The 18552-nt window shown below is 46.9% G+C and overlaps 1 protein-coding gene across 1 annotated transcript in view; it reads right to left on the bottom strand.

Annotated features, from left to right (window-relative positions):
• Gabra1 (gamma-aminobutyric acid type A receptor subunit alpha1) overlaps positions 1–18552 on the bottom strand; it is a 47626-nt gene that overhangs the window by 14158 nt on the left and 14916 nt on the right. Inside the window, exons 4-7 of the mRNA XM_048334249.1 lie at positions 17482–17549; positions 10949–11169; positions 9981–10063; positions 3571–3714 (exon numbers count right to left, since the gene is read on the bottom strand). Of these exons, the coding sequence (XP_048190206.1) occupies positions 3571–3714; positions 9981–10063; positions 10949–11169; positions 17482–17549 (516 nt within the window). The remainder of the gene's footprint in view (positions 1–3570; positions 3715–9980; positions 10064–10948; positions 11170–17481; positions 17550–18552) is intronic.

Here is an 18552-nt window from a genome sequence, read left to right as displayed (position 1 = left end):
CATGCTTAGTGAGCATTGTAGGATGTGTTGGAAGGGACAGGGTCTTAGCTGGGCTCTAGTTCCAGAAACATCCTTGTTCTCCACTTCACTAATAGAAACATCTGATAGCCATTTCATAGTATTTACACACCAGAAATTTCTAAGCAACACACATGCATTTTCTCACTTGAATCTCACAACAGTGTATGAGTTAGATATATGGGAAGAGATGAAGAGAAAAATTAACAGATTTCCAGAACTCACAGAGTCAAATACGGAATATAACCAGCACTTGGACCCTGGTGGTGAGAGGCTTGGAGAGGACGCATGTTTAAAGACCTTTCTAATGGTCTAGTATGCTGTGTAATGAAAAGCACCGACTCTACTTACTCTACAGCCCTATATCCCTGGATCAAATCCTACTTTTCTCTTTGTGGTTCTGTGACCTTGAACACGGATGAAACATCCTTGAGGCACAAACAAATATTCCGTCTATAAGATTAGGGTAATGATAATTTTACAATTCTAGAACTTTTTTTGTGAAGGTAGAAGATTAGAAAAAACGCCAATAATATTAGTTCCTTTCCTCACTCAACCATGAACTTCCGGCAGGTGGGGCTGGGTATTTTCCATCTCTCTTATCTGGGTGAAGTCACTGTGTTTTGCACAGAAAATGAGCACATGGCTGAAGGAATAAGTTGATAAGTGGATGAGCAATTGCGAATTGTGTTGATTTTGAAACCTGATGAGAATTTACCACTCCTGTATTTCCAGGATGGTTTTGCTCTGCCTGCCCCATAGGAGCACATCATCGTTTGCTTTCCCTGATTCTGATAGCTGATTGTGAGGGAAGGGCATAGCTCTTCAGTGTGCTCATTCTGAACTTGTAAAAATGCAAATATTATGCTGGGATCCTCATCTTTGCCCCTTGGCGGCCCTGGAGTGATAGCCACGTTGGGCCTGATGCGGGTCGCGGGACTGTGATTCTGAGTTGGTGGGGTGTTACCGGTGGCACGTAGGAAGCCGTTCATCTGTGCAGGTTGCCTTCCCTGGGGGAAGAAGCTTAGGGGAATGCAGACGTCTATTTCCTAACGGGTTTCTTTCGTAGGTGGGCCTCCTCCATTTTTCTCTAGTCTTCTGGAGAAAACAGTGAGATCTTTTCTACCTACCTTAGAAGGTAGGTGGTTTGGATCTTTAGGAGACGAAGGTGAAGTACATCTTGTTTATTTACGGACATGGGAGCAAGAGTCCATGGACGACGGCCATAGACGTGGTCAGGGTTCTTAGGACTGGAACTTGAGGGAAGTCCTTCCTCCTCCTCCCAGCCTTCCTGATTGTCCTACTACTGCACTCCTGCTCTGGCTTCTCACACGGCTCCTTGACATCACCCTCCAACCTCCATCCTGATACCAGGGCACCGGAGCCTTCTGCGTCTGATACTCTGGGTATTCGCCCCCGAGCAAAGCCAGCTCCTGAAGCAGGCCTCCTTCAATTACCTAGGCAATATCCAGTTTTTCATTAACGTGAACTATTTATTCAGGGCCTCCTGTGTCCCAGCTGCCATAGGAAATAATAGGGATACTGAAGACAGACATGGTCTCTGACCTCGCGGAAGTGTTAATCACAGCACTTACCACCCATTTCCATAATTGCAGTCTACGCGCTATCTGTTCTGAGAGTCCACATTCCCCAAGAGCAAGGTCTGGGCCTTCTCTACCATTGATTCTCTAGGGCCTGTCATCACACCCAGCTTAGAAGAGCATCCATTTTTAAGAAGTAAACACTGCTTATTTTAGTATCTTTTACAATACAACATGCTGTAAGAAAGAAGGATGTTGAACATTTGCCACGTTGGGGATATTTTCAGGACCACAGCAGTAGCTCTGTATGCCATTTTAAGCAGCTACTGTGGAACATTCTGCAACGTGTTATACCATCCCTTCATTCCTTCCTTCCTTGCTCCCTCCTTCCCTCCCTCCTTTCTTGTTTTTCTTCCTCTGCTAGGGATCAAACCCAAAGCCTTGCACATACCAAGCAAGTTCTCCGCTACTGAGCCGGCTACTACCTCAGCTTTAATACAACAGTGTTTCCCATTTTTTGAAAACAAGAGATAGTAGTATTTGAACTTCTAAGATAACTGTGGATTCTCAAAGCAGGACTTACTCAACAGTCATAGTAAGAGATACTGAAAAAACTCACTTGAATGTGTTGGAATTGCTGGTGTATATTTAAAACATGTTTGTGATAATATTAATATCACTATCCTTAAATACTACTAAATTGTTTTTTGTAATAAATGACAAATCAAAGCAAATGACATAAACTCCAATTGTGTAACATACCTGTGAAAATAATTTGTTGGCTTTTGTAAAGCATTTCATTAATTGAATATGTTTTAAAATATTTAAGGCAAATGGAAGTTTAAATAATTTTCAAAAATTGCAGCTTTTATTTATGATTATCAGGTCCTATAATCAGATCTAAGGCAGCACAAAATGTTGCTTTACAAAGTTAAATTCATTGTTTGAAGGAACTTCAAAAATTTAGGGGGGCTGGGAATATGGCCCAGTGGCAAGAGTGCTTGCCTCATATACATGAGGCCCTGGGTTCGATTCCTCAGCACCACATATATAGAAAACGGCCAGAAGTAGCGCTGTGGCTCAAGTGGCAGAGTGCTAGCCTTGAGCAAAAAGAATCCAGGGACAGTGCTCAGGCCCCGAGTCCAATGCCCAGGACTGGCAATAAAATAAAATAAAATAAAATTAGGTCCAGCTTTTTCTTTTCTTTTTTTTTTTTTGGTCTGTCTTTGGGCTTGAACTCAGGGCCTGGGCACTCTCCTAAACTCTTTTGCTCAAGGCTAGTGCTCTACAACTTTGAGCCACAGCGCCATGTCCAGATTTTGACTGGTTAGTTAGAGATAAGAGCCTAATGGGGGCTTTTCTGCCTGGCCAGGCTTCAAACAGTGATCCGATGTCAGCCTCCTGAGTAGTTAGGATTACAGATGTGAGCCACCGGCACCCAGGGTAGGTCCAGATTTCCAATCGTATCTAATGCCACTAGAGGATATCATAAGCCAATCGGTGACACCGTCAGAAAGGGCGACACGGCCGCGGCTTTGACCGGGGTGATCAGTACTGTGGCTACATCTCCAATGGCCTTAGCCGCGGGAGCTCCTTGGCTAGAAGTATAAATGGATTTGTACAGCAGCAGACTTTGTAATGTCCTATTGTACTGATCACTGTTAAAGACTCACCAAGATTCATTAATTCATGACTATAACGGGGATGATCTGGAAGAGATTACCAGAACATTCATGAAAGGGTCTCATGTGCTAGGAATCCTGGCAAGGAATTAAACGATACCTCAAACCCAAGTGTTCAAGTATGTGTATACACAGAATACATGAAACCCTCCTCATTTGGCACATAAAGAAAGGGACGCACAAAGGGCTGAGGTGGCAGGTCCAGGACCACAGGTCTGCAGTTTGTGTGGGTCACTGCCCAGGTACAGCTCTCTGCCCCCCCTGCTCATGTCACCAGAGAATGGCCTCTCCTCCCTCCTCCCTGTCCACAGTGAACACATGGTGCTCACCTGTGCTCGACTGAACAATCCCAGAGTCCACTGTCTGTCCCAGAAGGTCATACTGGTTCAAGCGGGACCCATCTTCTGCCACCACCACGGAGCGAGCGGGCTCTCTCGTCCACTCATAGACCACTTCTGCTCTCGTGTAGGCATCTGAAAGGAGAGGGTGGGAAAGGAGCAATGTATTTTCGCTTCATTGATTCTCCTAATTAGTCAGTGTGATTTATCGGCTTCCTATGTTCAATCTCCCGGTTTCAGAGTGCAGGCTAGGAGAGGAACACCCATGGTCATCAGCTTGGGGATACCAAAACACTCGTGTCTCTTTCTTTCAGCCATTTGCTCATTCACCCAGAAGAGGGTTGTTCAGTCTCCGTGCTGGGCCCAGTTCTGTGCTAGTTATACAGTAATGCCAATCAACAAGGTTGCTGGTCTTAGAGGATGTAATTGTAGTGGGGGAGGGAGGATAAAAACAGAGAAGCAAATAACTACATGATTGGATAGAGTGTTGAATGCAATACAACCACACACACCTAGGTAACGGGACAGGGACTGGACGGGGGAACCATTTCGAGTCAGGTAATTGACACCGAATTGACAAGGATCTCACAGGAGCTGATAATTGTGCAAAGGTATGATCGACATGAGAAGATCAGCCAGGTAGAATTGATGGGAAAGAGCTTAGAGGAAGGCTTGGGGTGTGAAAATATTGACGGGGTGACGCTGATCAGGATGTACTGTATTCACTAACGGTTTCATTAAGGAGCAACTCCTTTGTACAAATATACTTACAGATACTTACAGATAACTTTTTAAAAGGCAAACAAATATTTCTTCTCTTGCAAGAAAAAGCCTGTTAGAGGCGAATCTTTTCAGATCAAAAGGCCTGAGAGCTAAAAGAACAAGGTCAGTAGCTTGGATCCGTAGTGTGTCAAGCCAGGGGCAAAGTTATGATCACTGTGAAAAGGAGTTCTAGAAATGCTGTTGCATGGTCCTTTGAAAAACAAATCTGCGTTTGTTCCCTTCTGTATTAGTGGTGCTTTTCCTTGTGAAGGTGGTAATGATGACTGTAGAACTCTTCTCCTCAGTCATTTTCATCTACTCTGTCACTTTCGGTCTAGCCATGTCCTGTCTGAGAGGTTTGGTTACACATCTTTGATCTATGAAGGCCAGAGAGGGACAGCGACAGAACAAAGGGAGGAGAAGTCCCAGAGTTGTCATTCCCAGGTACGGAATGCACTTCCCATATGTGGAAATTATGCCACTTGCTCTCCCCTGGTCAAATGCAAAGGGATATTGAAATCATAAGGAATATTACAGTAGAGAAAAGAAGCTATTTCTATGGTGTTTTGGGTGCGAGCAGGATACAAAGGATCCTTTTAAAATAAGAAAATAAACTGAATACATTCTAAACTGGACTATATTACTGTTCATACCAATGTAACTGTAATATGCAATTTGAATTTATTTGGAGGAATGGCCCCTCAATGAGTAAAAATGTCCCCCATCCCTAGGGACCAGGGGTGGGAGTTGTGTCCAGATACGTTTTTACCTGAGCTAAAATACTTTCAAATATAAAACCATGGTTGCTTTTTTACTTGAAGATGAAACTGCGTGAAAAAAATATATTTCATTTCCGAAACAGAATGTTTTTCAAGAGATCTCTTCTCCGGGTTGATGTTAGAGAAAAACGTCATCATTGCTCTGTGGTTTGACGTGTGAATCCTATCTGCTCTGACATCATGTATAGATCCATTTATAATCAGATATCACTAACACAGATTTTTCCCAAGAAGTTTGGAAGAATAGAATCTACTATTTCATGAGAAAGAACGATGTGAAAAATGGACATTTTGGAATTTTTCCTATGGACTTTTCTACGTTTTTGCTGTTGTCTTCGTTGGCCTAAAGAGTGAAATGTTTCAGCTTTGTAAATCATGTGCGAAGAGTATAAATCATGATCATTTAACAGTTTCTTAGAGGAGAGCAGAGCATACTAGTTTGAGAACAACTATATTATTATTGACTTCAAAATACCTACGTTTAGCCAAAACATTTTTCTAGTTGAATTTTTTTTTTTTGCCAGTCCTGGGCCTTGAACTCAGGGCCTGAGCACTGTCCCTGGCTTCTTCCCGCTCAAGGCTAGCACTCTGCCACTTGAGCCACAGCGCCACTTCTGGCCATTTTCTGTATATGTGGTGCTGGGGAATCGAACCCAGGGCCTCATGTATACAAGGCAAGCACTCTTGCCACTAGGCCATATTCGTCCCCTCTAGTTGAATTCTTAAGACACACAGCGTAGAAGAAACTCACCATGGAATGACTGAGTATTCAACTTGGAAAGACCTCAAAGGTCACACAATGTCCTCGCCTTTCACCAACTGTAAACTGAGGCACAGAGCATGGACATGGGGATGAGTTGTTTAGGGGCACGTCACTATTTACAGGGAAGACTGGGATAACAATTTGTCATTCATGCTACTCCACTGTTGTTTGTGGGATTTTTGTGGCAGAAACTGTGTACTCTGTGCTCATAAGCCAAGAAAGCGTCGTTGGTGCTCATGCTGTCTGTGATGAAGGCCGCTGGGTCTCTTGGGTCACCGCAAATGGACCTTCATGCATTGCTGTTAGCAGTCGTGCCCAGACCCTATTGTGGAGGGCAGAGGAGCGTGGCAGCGTTGATTTCTCGCTTCATAGATGGGTGGCACTCTTGGCTTGCAGTTCCTCAGATCGTCCACGACAGCGCCCCTACTATAGCTCATGGCAGGTGCCGGCTTCTTACTAGAGAAATCTTCCAGGCACAGAGCGCGCGCTGATGGTCAAAGCTGATGATCTGCAGTTGACACACCATAAAGTGAAGGCCTCCGAATACTGATTCTCCCAAATTCCAGTATCTAGAAATGTTCCATGCGGGAACGTACTGACTAGGAGATGTCCATTGTTTTCTTATTTCCGTTTCGCTGGGGTTCGAATTCAAGGCCTTCTGCTTGCCTAGGCCTAAACCATACCCCCGTCCTTTGCGCTTTCCCTGTTTTTCACGCGAGGCCTCCCGTCTGAATGACGATCCTTTGGTTATGGTTCCTGTAGAGGCAGAAGACAGGGCCGCCCTGCCGCGCTTTTTGCCTGACTTTGCACTGCAGCCGTCTTGATCTCTGCCTCGTGAACACTGGGGTAACAGAGCTGCGCTACCGTAATGCTGGATGTCTTAACCCTAACGACAAGGAGATTTCATTAGTCTAAAACTACTTAGTAGTCATAAATTGTGAACTATGTTTCCCTCACGACACATGATGAAGATCCGATGATTTGGGCCAGGGTTAGGCAAGGACTCGGTGGTGGCACAATACCGGCAGGGTAGCTTGAGTGTGGGAACAGCAGGGTGTAATTGGTATCATCGCTTCTCTATTGTCGGCCTCCGAGTTCCCATCTGCGGGAGGCAGCTGAGCGAAATCATTTCTGAAGCTATGTATTTGCCAGAATTCAGCTCCGTTTCTATTCACTCTTTTGTCTACAAGGCACCATGCCTCGTAGCTGGTCAGATAAGCAGCAGACAATTATGAAGAGCTTCCCAACCCCAACGTCTGCTTGGATTTTAGTGTCAGAACCCATCACCCAAGTCTCTTATTTACTTATTGTTTATTGGCAGTCCATGCGGGGGCTTGAACTCAGGACTCTGTGACAGGTAGGCAGATGCTCTCCCCCTTGAATCATGCCACCAGCTCTTCTTTGCTTGGGTTCTCAGACAGAAGCTCTGGCTTTGCTCTGGAGCTCCCGCTGGCTGTGCCTCCTGACTAGACGGAATTACAGGTGTATCTCACAAGCTTGGTCCTCAGTGCAGGGTTGCACTCCTCTTTTCCCTGGGCTGACCTTGAACTGGGGTTGTCCGTCTCCCTGCTTCCCAAGGGCTGGCTGGGCTTGTGGGTGTGGGCCACCGCGCTGGGTCCTGAGGGAGGACCCCACTGCTGTCCTGGGGGGCTGGGGGCCCTCGGCTCCTCCTCTCCTCCGACATTTTAGCGAGGCCTTTGCTCTGGAAACTGCGTGGAATAGCGCTACTACTGGAGCCATGACTGGGTGGCCACGCGTGGCAAGGCCAAGTCCCTGGGCTCCACCCCCCCTTACCCCCTCCTCCTCCAGCTGAGCACCAAAGGCTCTTCTGAGTGTGACCCTTCTTTGCACACTAAGTGGTTCCCGCGAGAACCCACGGCCTTGACCGCAGCATTAGGCAAGGAGCGTGGTGGGCCCTGCTCTCATGAAGGTGGCAGGTATCAGGAAGCAAGTACAGTAACCAGGAAATCAAACGAACAGTCCTTTGATAAGTGGCCTAAAGCAAATGTGCTTTGGTTTGTTTTGTTTATGTTGCCAGTCCTGGGGCTTGGACTCAGGGCCTGAGCACTGTCCCTGGCTTCTTTTTGCTCAAGGCTAGCACTCTGCCACTTGAGCCACAGCGCCACTTCTGGCTTTTTTCTATCTATGTGGTGCTGAGGAATCGAACCCAGGGCTTCATGTATACGAAGCGAGCACTTTACCACTAGGCCATATTCCCCGCCCGCGAATGTGCTTTGGGATCAAGCAAAAGAGGTTGATAGAACTGTTGACAGATTTCTAGGACATAACCCAAGAAGGCCCTTGGGGACATTTATGTTTAGGTAGGAATGGTGGTAAACCAGTTACTCATCGAGGGTAGAGTTATGACCATGCACAAAGGCACTGAGGTGGAGAACTGCTTGGGTGATTTCCTTTAATTCTAGTTTTCCTGTGTGATTCACTATTTGTGTTCTACTCACAATCCATTTCTGTCTTCCTAAAATTATCTCCAAAATTATTCAGGTTGAGAAATGTACCCAGATAAAAATATTTTTCCTCCCAACCTCCTTCTCAAATAACATTGGCAATGTGACACACATTTAATTAATGAGATAGGAGGAGAAGCTGGTGAGGATTTTAGCAAAAGCTTTTATCTTTCTGGTAAAGGTACTTGTTTCTTCTTCACCAACTATTCATCCTCTTCTTGAAAAGAAGGTGCAATGGCTGGAGTTTCAGCAGTCATAATGTGATGAAAAAGACCATCTTAAAATATCACATTTATAAAGGTGCTCCCATCACGTATATACATCTTATATGAAAATATAAAGTATATGTAAAATATGTTTATAAAACGTGAACTACAGCTATTCCTACTAGTAAAATGAATCCTAACTAATGCAAAAAGGTGTAACTCATTGCCCAAATTAGCTCATTTTTAAAGATAGATAGCCAATTCCTAATTATTCCACCAATATATCAGAGAAACTGTTCCATGTGATCTTCCTAGCTACAAAGCTACATTTTGGATTCTATGCACTTAAAAATATAAATGTATTTAATAGTTCTCTGAATAAGTGTAACACGAATTCCCCTCCTGGAAAGGGAACCAATATTAGAGGGACACAGAGTAAAGCCATGGTGTAAAATGCATGTTAAAGGGTGAAGGCAGAGGGCTCCTCCCCGAATACCTGTGTAGCCCACAGCCTGGAGGTGGCTTATTCTTAACCTACAGCCTAGACGGGGATCTATAGATAGAGGCACACAGGCCCTTGGCTGTTGTCTTTGCCTGCTGTCTTCCTGCACCGCCTCTTTGAATCATACCTTCACCAAAATAGTTGCTGCCACGGGGCTGTCTAGAGAGGGGTGAGCTGGGCTAGGTGGCCCGGCCGGCCTCCCTCCTGCTCCCCTCCTTGCGGGGGAACACACACACACACACACAGACACACACTCAGGCTCTGGGCACACACGCGTGTCAGTCATGTACAAGGGGGAACAGACACCAGACCCCAACCGAGCACATGCACAAAGCTACCACGAAGGAGGCGTATCCAGCACACCCATCCACAGCACTAACATTCCCACGACTTCCACGGGGAATGCCAGGGATCTAGAACTTTCCAAGGTTCTAACGAGAATCCTAAGAGGCAGACTCCATTATGAAGAGGCATCGATGGACTGTCCTTGGCTACTTTCAAGGATTTTTTTTGTTTTTCAATCCTGCCCATCCATTAGATAATTTCTTCAGATCAAACCCTGTCCGTCATGATGGGAAATAAACAGCCATCTCCGTTCTTGCGCCGTGACGCGTGAACCACAAGCCCATCATCCTTTTTTTCCCCGTAAGTACAACTCCCCCCCCCCCAATCTAGACTGTTTAATCCATGTTTTCTGGTCTGGTGGATAAAGAATAGTTTCCCAGACAAACCCTGGACAGGACAGCGTGGCTCTGTGTGGAAAGCGACAGGTCCACTGCTTTTGGAAATGCGCATCTGGACACCGAACCCCAGCAGCTCCAGGCGGGGTGAGGGCAGCCCGGGGGGGGGGATGGGGGGCCGCCCAGGGGCTGGACGGGCGACGGGGGTGGGGGGGGTCTCGGGGCGCCCCCCGAGTCTACTCACAGCTTCCGAACTTGAGCGGGCAGGCGTGCGCGTCCATCGGGAAGTCCTCCAGGTGCATCGGGCACTCGGCTCGCACCGTCAGCCTGCGCGGGGGGGGGGGGGGGGGTGGGGGGAGGGGGAAGGGGGGCGCTGTGACCGGACCCCAGCTTCCCGTTCGAGTCTAGCGCAGGAACACGCGCTCACCCCCGCGGCTGCCGGGGCCCCGGCGGCCACGCACGCACGCGGGGAGGGCGGGCCCAGCCCCAGAGGCCGCCCCCCCCCCCGAGGGGAAGGGCGCGGCTGGCCCGGGAGGGGGGGACCCCGCGGCCTGGGCTTCCCGCCAGCCCCCCCCCCCCGCCCTGCACCGACCCCGAGAGGCCGAGCGCCGCCCGCCGCGGCCTGGAAATGCGCGTCCCGGGCGTGCTGTCCACAACCCATGATGGCGCCCCGATTACTGCAAAGGAACGACTCACACCCGCGTTCCTTACACGACCTCTGGGGTCCACCCTCCCCGCCGCGGCCCTCCCAGTGCCCCCCACCCATGGCGCAGGCCACGCCCCTCCCGCCCCCTGGCACGCGGCCACGCCCCTCCCGCCCCCTGGCACGCGGCCACGCCCCTCCCGCCCTGGTGCACGGCCACGCCCTCTTCACCATGGTGCAGGCCACGCCCCTCCCGCGTGGCACATGACCACGCCCTCTTCCCCCATGGCGCGAGGCCACGCCCTCCACCGTGGCACATGGCCACGACCACCCCTGTGGCACGTGGCCACGCCCTCTCCATGGCGCACGGCCACGCCCTCCCCTATGGCACACGGCCACGCCCTCCCCTATGGTGCATGGCCACGCCCTCTTCCCCCCGTGGCGCGCGGCCACGCCCTCTCCATGGCACACGGCCACGCCCTCCCCTATGGTGCATGGCCACGCCCTCTTCCCCCCGTGGCGCGCGGCCACGCCCTCTCCCCCCGTGTTGCGCGGCCGCGCCCCCCCACCTCATGGTGTAGAGCAGGGTCCCGTCCTCGGTGATCCGCAGCAGCTTGTTGGGCATGGTCATGTTGTGCGCCACGGACTTCTTCCCGTTGTGGAAGAAGGTGTCCGGGGTCCAGATCTTACTGGCCATGAGGTTGTTGAGGCGGAGGACGGTCATGGGTCCCTTGAACTTGAGCCGCTCGTCCTTCCAGCTTTGACGGAAAAACACGTCTATCGTGTACTCCTAGGGGGTGGGGGAGGCGGGAAAGCACACGGGGTCACCTTCGCGCCTGCCGTGGCCCTACGGGAAGCACGCGGTGATGGATAGTTCCAGAAGGACGCGGTGGCGTGGTTTGCTGTGGCGACTCCTTTCTAAGCATCGAGTCACAGGAAGCCTGCCTGGGCACCCAGAGTTCAAAACTGAGTTCAAAGCCCCAGCCCCACCTCGAGGACGCAATAAGGGGTCTGCAAGTCCTGATGGACTTTTTGGATTGAAAGTGTTTTATCTCCTTCTGTGTGTCAAATGAAGGTAACCCACCCCGCTACAGCAACAGAAGAAACAAAATGCGATGCCATAAAAACAAAGTCAGGTTAGGAGGCGGTATGTACCAGAAAACATCTCAGTTAGGTAATCCCGGTCATCCACATAAATGCAGACAGTTCCAGGGGGCCTTTGCGTGATCTCTGAAAAATTAACAACCAGATCCTGGGCAATCGTAGTTTTAAAGGATGTGTAAAAATAAAAAAATCTCATCTCCCTTTTGGCTAAGTAAACATTTTTTTTCCTCAGATAATGTATATAAGGCTTCCAATTCTCCTACACAGAGAAGATTATGAAAATAAGATCTCAATTTCTACTGGTAATTAGGATCCCCTGCAGAGAGCATGGGGGTTGGTGGAAGAGGAGTGGGGGAAGAGGAGAAGAGAGGAAGGAGAGGAAAGGAAAGAAGAGTGAAAGGAGAAGGGAAGAACTGGGGAGGAGAGGAGAAAAAAGATAGAATGCAAAGAATTCAGAATGTGCCCATGTGTCTGTTTGTGATGTGTGTGTGTGTGTATGATTGTGTATAGATAAGTCACATGAGAAATGTGTGAACTTCATTATCATTCACAGCCGTTTATTTGAATAAACACAGCGTTCCTTGTGGCAATACCCAGAGACAACACCTGCCCATCTGCAAACAAGCAACATGGCTTACCAAGCTCCTAAGAATGAAAGTGTAGGACCGTCCTTGCAATGCCGTCCCGGGCATTAAATGTGGAGCTCAGGGTTTAGAGTAAAGGTGACCTCATTCATTCATCTCCTCCGCATGCTCAAAACCAGAAGGAACACTAACTTGAAAACACCATGCCACAAGATTTGAATCCTCCAACCCCTGGTGCACCTGAAAGCAGCTTTTCCGCCTCACGCACACCTCTGTGAGGACCTTCGCAGTGTTGAGTGGGAATGACTCTCCCTAGCTGTCTCTTTCCTGGGGATGAAGGACGATCAGGTAGGGACCGAACGAAGGGCTCGCCTGTGGCCGGACCCACGAGATGGTGGAGGAGGCGGCATGGCTTGTGGGTGGTGTGGAACGTGCCAGGCAGAGCGCTAATTACTGAGCGGCACAGGAACCACCTGATGCCATTCTGTTGACGTAGGCCGCACAAGTGGCCTGGTTTCTTAGGATTTTCTGTCTGGAGTTGTCAGGGTGCACGTCACTGTGATCCATGACTGGAATTTACACACAGCAAACATTTGCTAAGCATCATTAAATTCAGCAGAGGGAGAAGCCATTTCGCCCTGAGTGCTGTCAGAGGCACTCGGGGTGGATGTGACAAGCTTGGAGGAGAGGGTTTGGGGTGCAGGAGGGGCGGGAGGATCAGGGGGTGACACGATGTGACAGTGTTGCTCGGTCAGGGGAGCAGGTGGATGGCTCTAACTGGGCCGGGCATTTTCTCTTCCTCTGAACAAGAGATAGACTTAGGGGACACGAGAGGTGATGATAGTGCCATTAGTCAAGACCTAGCCACACACGTTTGACTTGCTCTCCAATGGAGCTGGTGAATCTGCTCGGTAGTCCAGGAAAATGGCAGCTTATAAATCAAGATTGCAAATGTGTCTAAGTTGGCTAGATTCCTACGGATCTAAACGATTGTTTCCTTTGTCTGTTTCTTCTAAGAATCTGGGTTGAAAATAATAAAGTGGGACTATAAAATAAACTGAATATAGATATGTTATCCCTATCTCAAAGACAATGATTCATAACAGAATGAGGACTTAACGAAGGCCTGATGGATACAGGTTTGGCGTGTTGACCTCAACCCCGCTTGCCCGCGCTACTGGCACACAATGCAATTCTTGATTTCATTTCATATGTTCTCTCCTCAAATGCTACATACAGTAGCCTGTCACCCCCTTTATCTATTCCTCTGCCCCCTTGTGCATGTATACACACATACACACAGGTGCACACAGCAACACTATGAAGTAAAGCTCTCTCTAATTTTCCCTCCTTTAAAAGCAGAAGAGTTGAATAACACTATTGAGGACCAGTCCCAGCCTAACCAAGAGTAATATATATATAAAATAGTACATATGTATGTATGTATTTATTTATTTATTTTTGGTCAGTCGTGGGGTTTGGACTCAGGCCTAGGCGCTGTCCCTGAGCTGCTTTTGCTCAAGATTAGCACTCTGCCACTTGAGCCACACTGCCACTTCTAGTTTTCTGGTGGTTAATTGAAGAAAAGCGTGTTACAGACTTTGCTGCCGGGCTGGCTTTGAACAGTGATCCTCAGATCTCAGCCGTTTGAGTAGCGAGGATGACAGGCATGAGCCACCAGCATCTGGCAGTGCACCTGCTGAGCTGCCGATGCTGAGAACTGTCCTTGTGTGGTCGCCTTAGCAGCTATTAGGTGGCAGTGGCTGGCTATGGGCAGAGCATGACCCTGCCCCAGTAGACACTATTCATTGCTCAGTAGATTAAAAACAGATTTGGTATCTGGCAACTTGGGTCAGACCCCTTCTCCATGGAGCTGGACGAGAAGTGAGGCGCCAGGGTTGAGTTATTATGGACAGAGATTCTAGAGAATTCACCCCTCGGGCACTCCGGATGCTCTCACGAGGGCTCTGTTCCCTAACCTGGGAAATGGAGAGAATCAACTTGACTGTAATAAGAAGTGAGTTCATGCTGGAGAACAGCTGGATGAATGCCTAGAACCCAGGAAACTCTTAGTAAAGTTTGTAGTCCATAAGTTATCTCTCGAGTTATGTTGATGACCAAAGTTTGTGTGCGATTTCTATGCAGCTGAAATCAAAGAATGAGACTTCTCCAGAAAAGCTGTAGGGTAGGAAACCTGAAGAACGTGAGATGTCTGTGATAACAAAGGTGAAAGAAGAGTGCAAATTAGGAGACGTCATGCAAGAGTCTGAGCAAACAGAAAGTTGTGCTAAAGAATAGGGTCAGATTTCAGAGTTCCATCCCCAGCGCAGGAGAGAAAGGGTCCTGGGAGAATGTGAGCTTTCTTCTGAAGATCCAGGACGACACATCTCTGTGTCTCCATCTCATTCTGAAGTGTTCCCACTCCCCCGCACACCGCCATCTGCGTGCCTCGACTGAGCACATTTTAAGCACTCTAGAAAACAAGGCCGGATCACTGAGCTGTCTGGATATTTCTGTCAGAACTTAGTGCCCTGGGAATTTGCTGTTTGATAGCCAATTAATGGTTTTTAAAATAAACTTAAGGAGCTGGCCTCATTTCGTTTTCTATTCCAGATGAAGTGGGAGGTCTTGGGAGGCCCGGAGTCCGTGGGGATGGATGGATAGTCTGGGTTGTTGTTGCCACAGTTCGCTAGTGGGTCACTCTATTCTGGCGAGAGTGGGTAAGAATTAGGCGTGGCTGAAAGGCTTTACAATGAGGGCTAGAAAGTGGGGTTACATTACACATTCAGTTGTGGTAGATGCTGTTCCTAGTGTTTATTAATTAGGTATTTTATTCAAAATAAACAGTGCTTTTTCCCATTTTGAAAAAAAAATAGCTTTATCATTTTGATTCTGATTGCCTCTACATCATACTGCTCCTTTTCTTGAATCCGTGATCCTCCCAGGGTAGTGGGGTTTCCGTGATTAATCTTCTACAGCGTGGCGAGGTGATGGGGGCAGGGTCACTGCCGCTTCAGTTGCAGGCCGGTGCCTAATTCGGTCCTTTGAGAGGAAGAAGTGGAGCCTTGTCTGCTTCGGGAGGGTCAGGCAGGGGGCGGGACAGGCGTGGACCCTGTCTGTGACTCGCATCTCATGCTGGACCAGGCTGCGCGTGGAACGTCAGGCGTGTAGGAAGCCCACGAGGTGAGGAACTGCCACAGCTCCTACCGCGCACCGTCCTTCTGAGACCAATGAATCTCACTGATCCTGAAATCGCAACGTATCGGAGACAAATTCTCTTCAAGGGAAGAGAAAGGCTTGACAGCCCTGGGGTTTGAACCCGGCTTCATGCTCACTAGTCAGGCCAGCTACCCCTTGAGCTCTGCCTCCAAGCCTCTTAGCTCTCTCTGGTTGGTTTTGAGATAGAGTCTTGCCTCTTACGCAGACTGTCCTGGACACTGACCATTACAGGCATGTTCTAGCACCCATAGCTTTGTTGTTGCTGGTGTTGCTATTGAGATGGGGGGGGAGGGGCCTTGTGAATTTTTTTGCTAGGGCTAGCCTCAAGCTAAGATCCTCTTGATCTCAGCCTCCCAAGCAGCAAAGAGGGTACGCATGGGCTCCGACGCCCGCTCAGGAGAAAATGGTTTGATCCCAAGTGGCTTACACAACACACTGCCTTCTTGCCTCCTTTGAAAGTGCAGGTTGCTCTGTTTTGTGAAGCACCTTACCAGATGCCAGAGACGGAGATCAAATTATTAGAGAAAAATGATATCTACTTTCCCAAGACTTGATTCTATTCTTTCTCAACAGTCAGGAATGAAGGTTTAATTTATTGAGGCCCTCAATAAGACCTTGATGTTTATTTTTTTTAATAATACAGGCTCCTACACTTGTCATCAAGTAAGTAATTCAATAATCAACCTAAGCCCGAAGTGCACTAATACTATGAAATTCGTGAGATGGGTATGACTTTACAATTTTTGGCATTATTTTCCATTTTCTGGTTTGATCTGAGATAAGAAAAATAATGATCAAACACTACTGGGTATGTAGCCAAAAGCCTAAATGTGTTTTATGGTCAATAAATGTAATTAGAATGGAAAAGGCAAAGTTAGTTTGCTATTATATTTACTAAAAAAAAATGGTTTTACTAGGCATTTGGGCTTCAGTTTAGGCCTTTGTAAAAATAAAGATGAAATAAAAATAAAGATGAAAATAGATGAATACAGAGAGGAAACTTCCAGAAGAATGGGGAATCATAGAAACAATAAAGGCAAAAGCAATACCAGCTACGTTTTATTAAATACTACTGATAGATTCTTGATGTACATATCTCATTTAAATTCCTAACAACCTTACTGGCACAGGAAACCATCATAAACATTGAGAGAATGTTGGAATTGCAGTGGATTTGCCCAAGATCTGGCAACTGAATCCTGTAGCCAGTGCTGCTACCTTAGAGAAAGCAGGTAGTTCACACGGCAAACCAGTGAGAGCCAAGGGAACGTGGTTTCTGAGCTAGATGGAGGCCAGACATGGCAAATGGACTTCACCCTTAAGCCAGAATGATTCTGCAACTTTCATTTGAGTCAGTCTGAGCTACCTTCTAATCAAGACTTTTCGACTAACTGCTAACATAAGGACATTTTTTAAAAGTTCATTTGCTAGATCTGTGAAATATTCATAGTGGAATGTCTTCATTGCTTCTTTATGACATTTTGCTTATAGTAGTTTGACTGTTACAAATTCAGAAACACAGAATATCTGCAAAGTTCTACTGATTTATCAGCTCCCATCTGGTAGACTACAAATTCATGTGGACTTATTTTGTCTTAGGTAAAAAAGGAATATATATATATATATATATTATATATCTATGATATATATCATTTTATTCCCACTTTTGGTCATAATTGGATGAACTTTTTGCAGTGAAGCAGAACATTTCCTACTAGAGTGGTTTATCATCCCTGTTTCTCGAATTCTGGTCAAGTCTTCCCTCAACTTTAATAGCAAAAATAATCATTCAGATACCACAGAATGAGCGGCTGTCCTGTGCCCAGGAAACAGTACCTTTGCCTCAACTTAGCCTCCTAAGTCCTGACGTTGTATGCCCTGTAGGATGGAAACAAAGACTAGGCAGCCATTGAAAGGATAGAGAAGAAGGAAGCCTAGCAGGGTTGATTTATCTGGGAAGCAAATGACACACACACACACACACACACACACACACACACACACACACACACACACCACTCGCAAAAACATTCTGCTCCAGATTAGATACTAGACGCGCAGAAGCAGAGACACAAACCAGCCTTCACAGAGAGTTCCATACACAAATTGTTCCCCACAAATACTCAGTCTACACTTCCCCCTCAAAACTTAAATTTAAAAACAAACTCCAAAGAACTAAAGTTGCCATCACTCACCATATCATGGTCGGAAACAGGTCCAAAGCTGGTGACGAAAATGTCAGTCTTCACCTCGGTCACGCGTTCTGATGGAGCAGGAAATGGGGCCAGTGAGTGTTTCACAAGTCCCTTCTGAGATCTCACCACCACACCCTCACACCCGAATGGGAAATTCATTGGCTTTGATGAGCTATTTCCAAAATTGGTTCGCTGTATGGTCTTGATCATTTACTGCTTACACTGGAAATCTCACAGGCACTATTTTCAGTGGAGAACTGAAGCTTCTGTACCGCGTTGGGGTTGGGGGCAAATGTATGCGTCTTAATGAATTCTTCAAGAAGAGACACTCTTGCTCGAATGGTTCCCAACCACTTCATGTGGTAATAAAAATATGTTAGCAGAGTAATACACTTTAAATATTTTTACCTGGATTCCCCAGGCACACGTAGGCTGCTCTTGGGAATCATATCATAGACTTTAGCAAGCTTTGTTAACTGTTAAAGACCTCGAAAGCATGTCTTAGAAACAATCATTTTCTTGTAGTAAATTGTAACTAAATTATCCAAATTAACCCCAGGGGAAATAGGGGACAACAAATGTATTGTTAATTTTGAGGATAAGGCAAACAGATTGTGTCATAGATTCTGTTTCATGTTCGATGTATTTTTTATATTGTGGGTTTTTTTTTAATTATATTAGCCTTTGATGGCATATATATATATATATGTATATATATTAATAAAACACTTTTATTGTGGTTCTGTAACAATTCAGCATGGACATTTTCACAGAAATACAATCACTCACCAAGAAAAAGAAAAGTGACTGCATAAAAGGGAACCATTTGTTGAAGGGCGAGAATGAGAAGGAAGGCCATGTAATTTTCACCTTAGCTCTGAGAAATAACAGCCCAGAAACTCCAGGGCATTTGCATCCCTGGCACAAGATAGGATATTGTAAACACAATTCTATACAGAAACAATAAATTCCTTTGATGGCAGAGTTTTCAGCCATCCATTTCAACTCCTCCTCCATCTTCCTCTGAAAGTGTTCCTGTTCTACTTCTTCCTAAATTTCCCCAACATGTAA

The sequence above is a fragment of the Perognathus longimembris genome, chromosome 25 (genome assembly GCF_023159225.1).
Source record: "Perognathus longimembris pacificus isolate PPM17 chromosome 25, ASM2315922v1, whole genome shotgun sequence".
Classification (NCBI taxonomy): Eukaryota; Metazoa; Chordata; class Mammalia; order Rodentia; family Heteromyidae; genus Perognathus; species Perognathus longimembris.
This window is presented reverse-complemented; position numbering and strand designations above follow the sequence as displayed.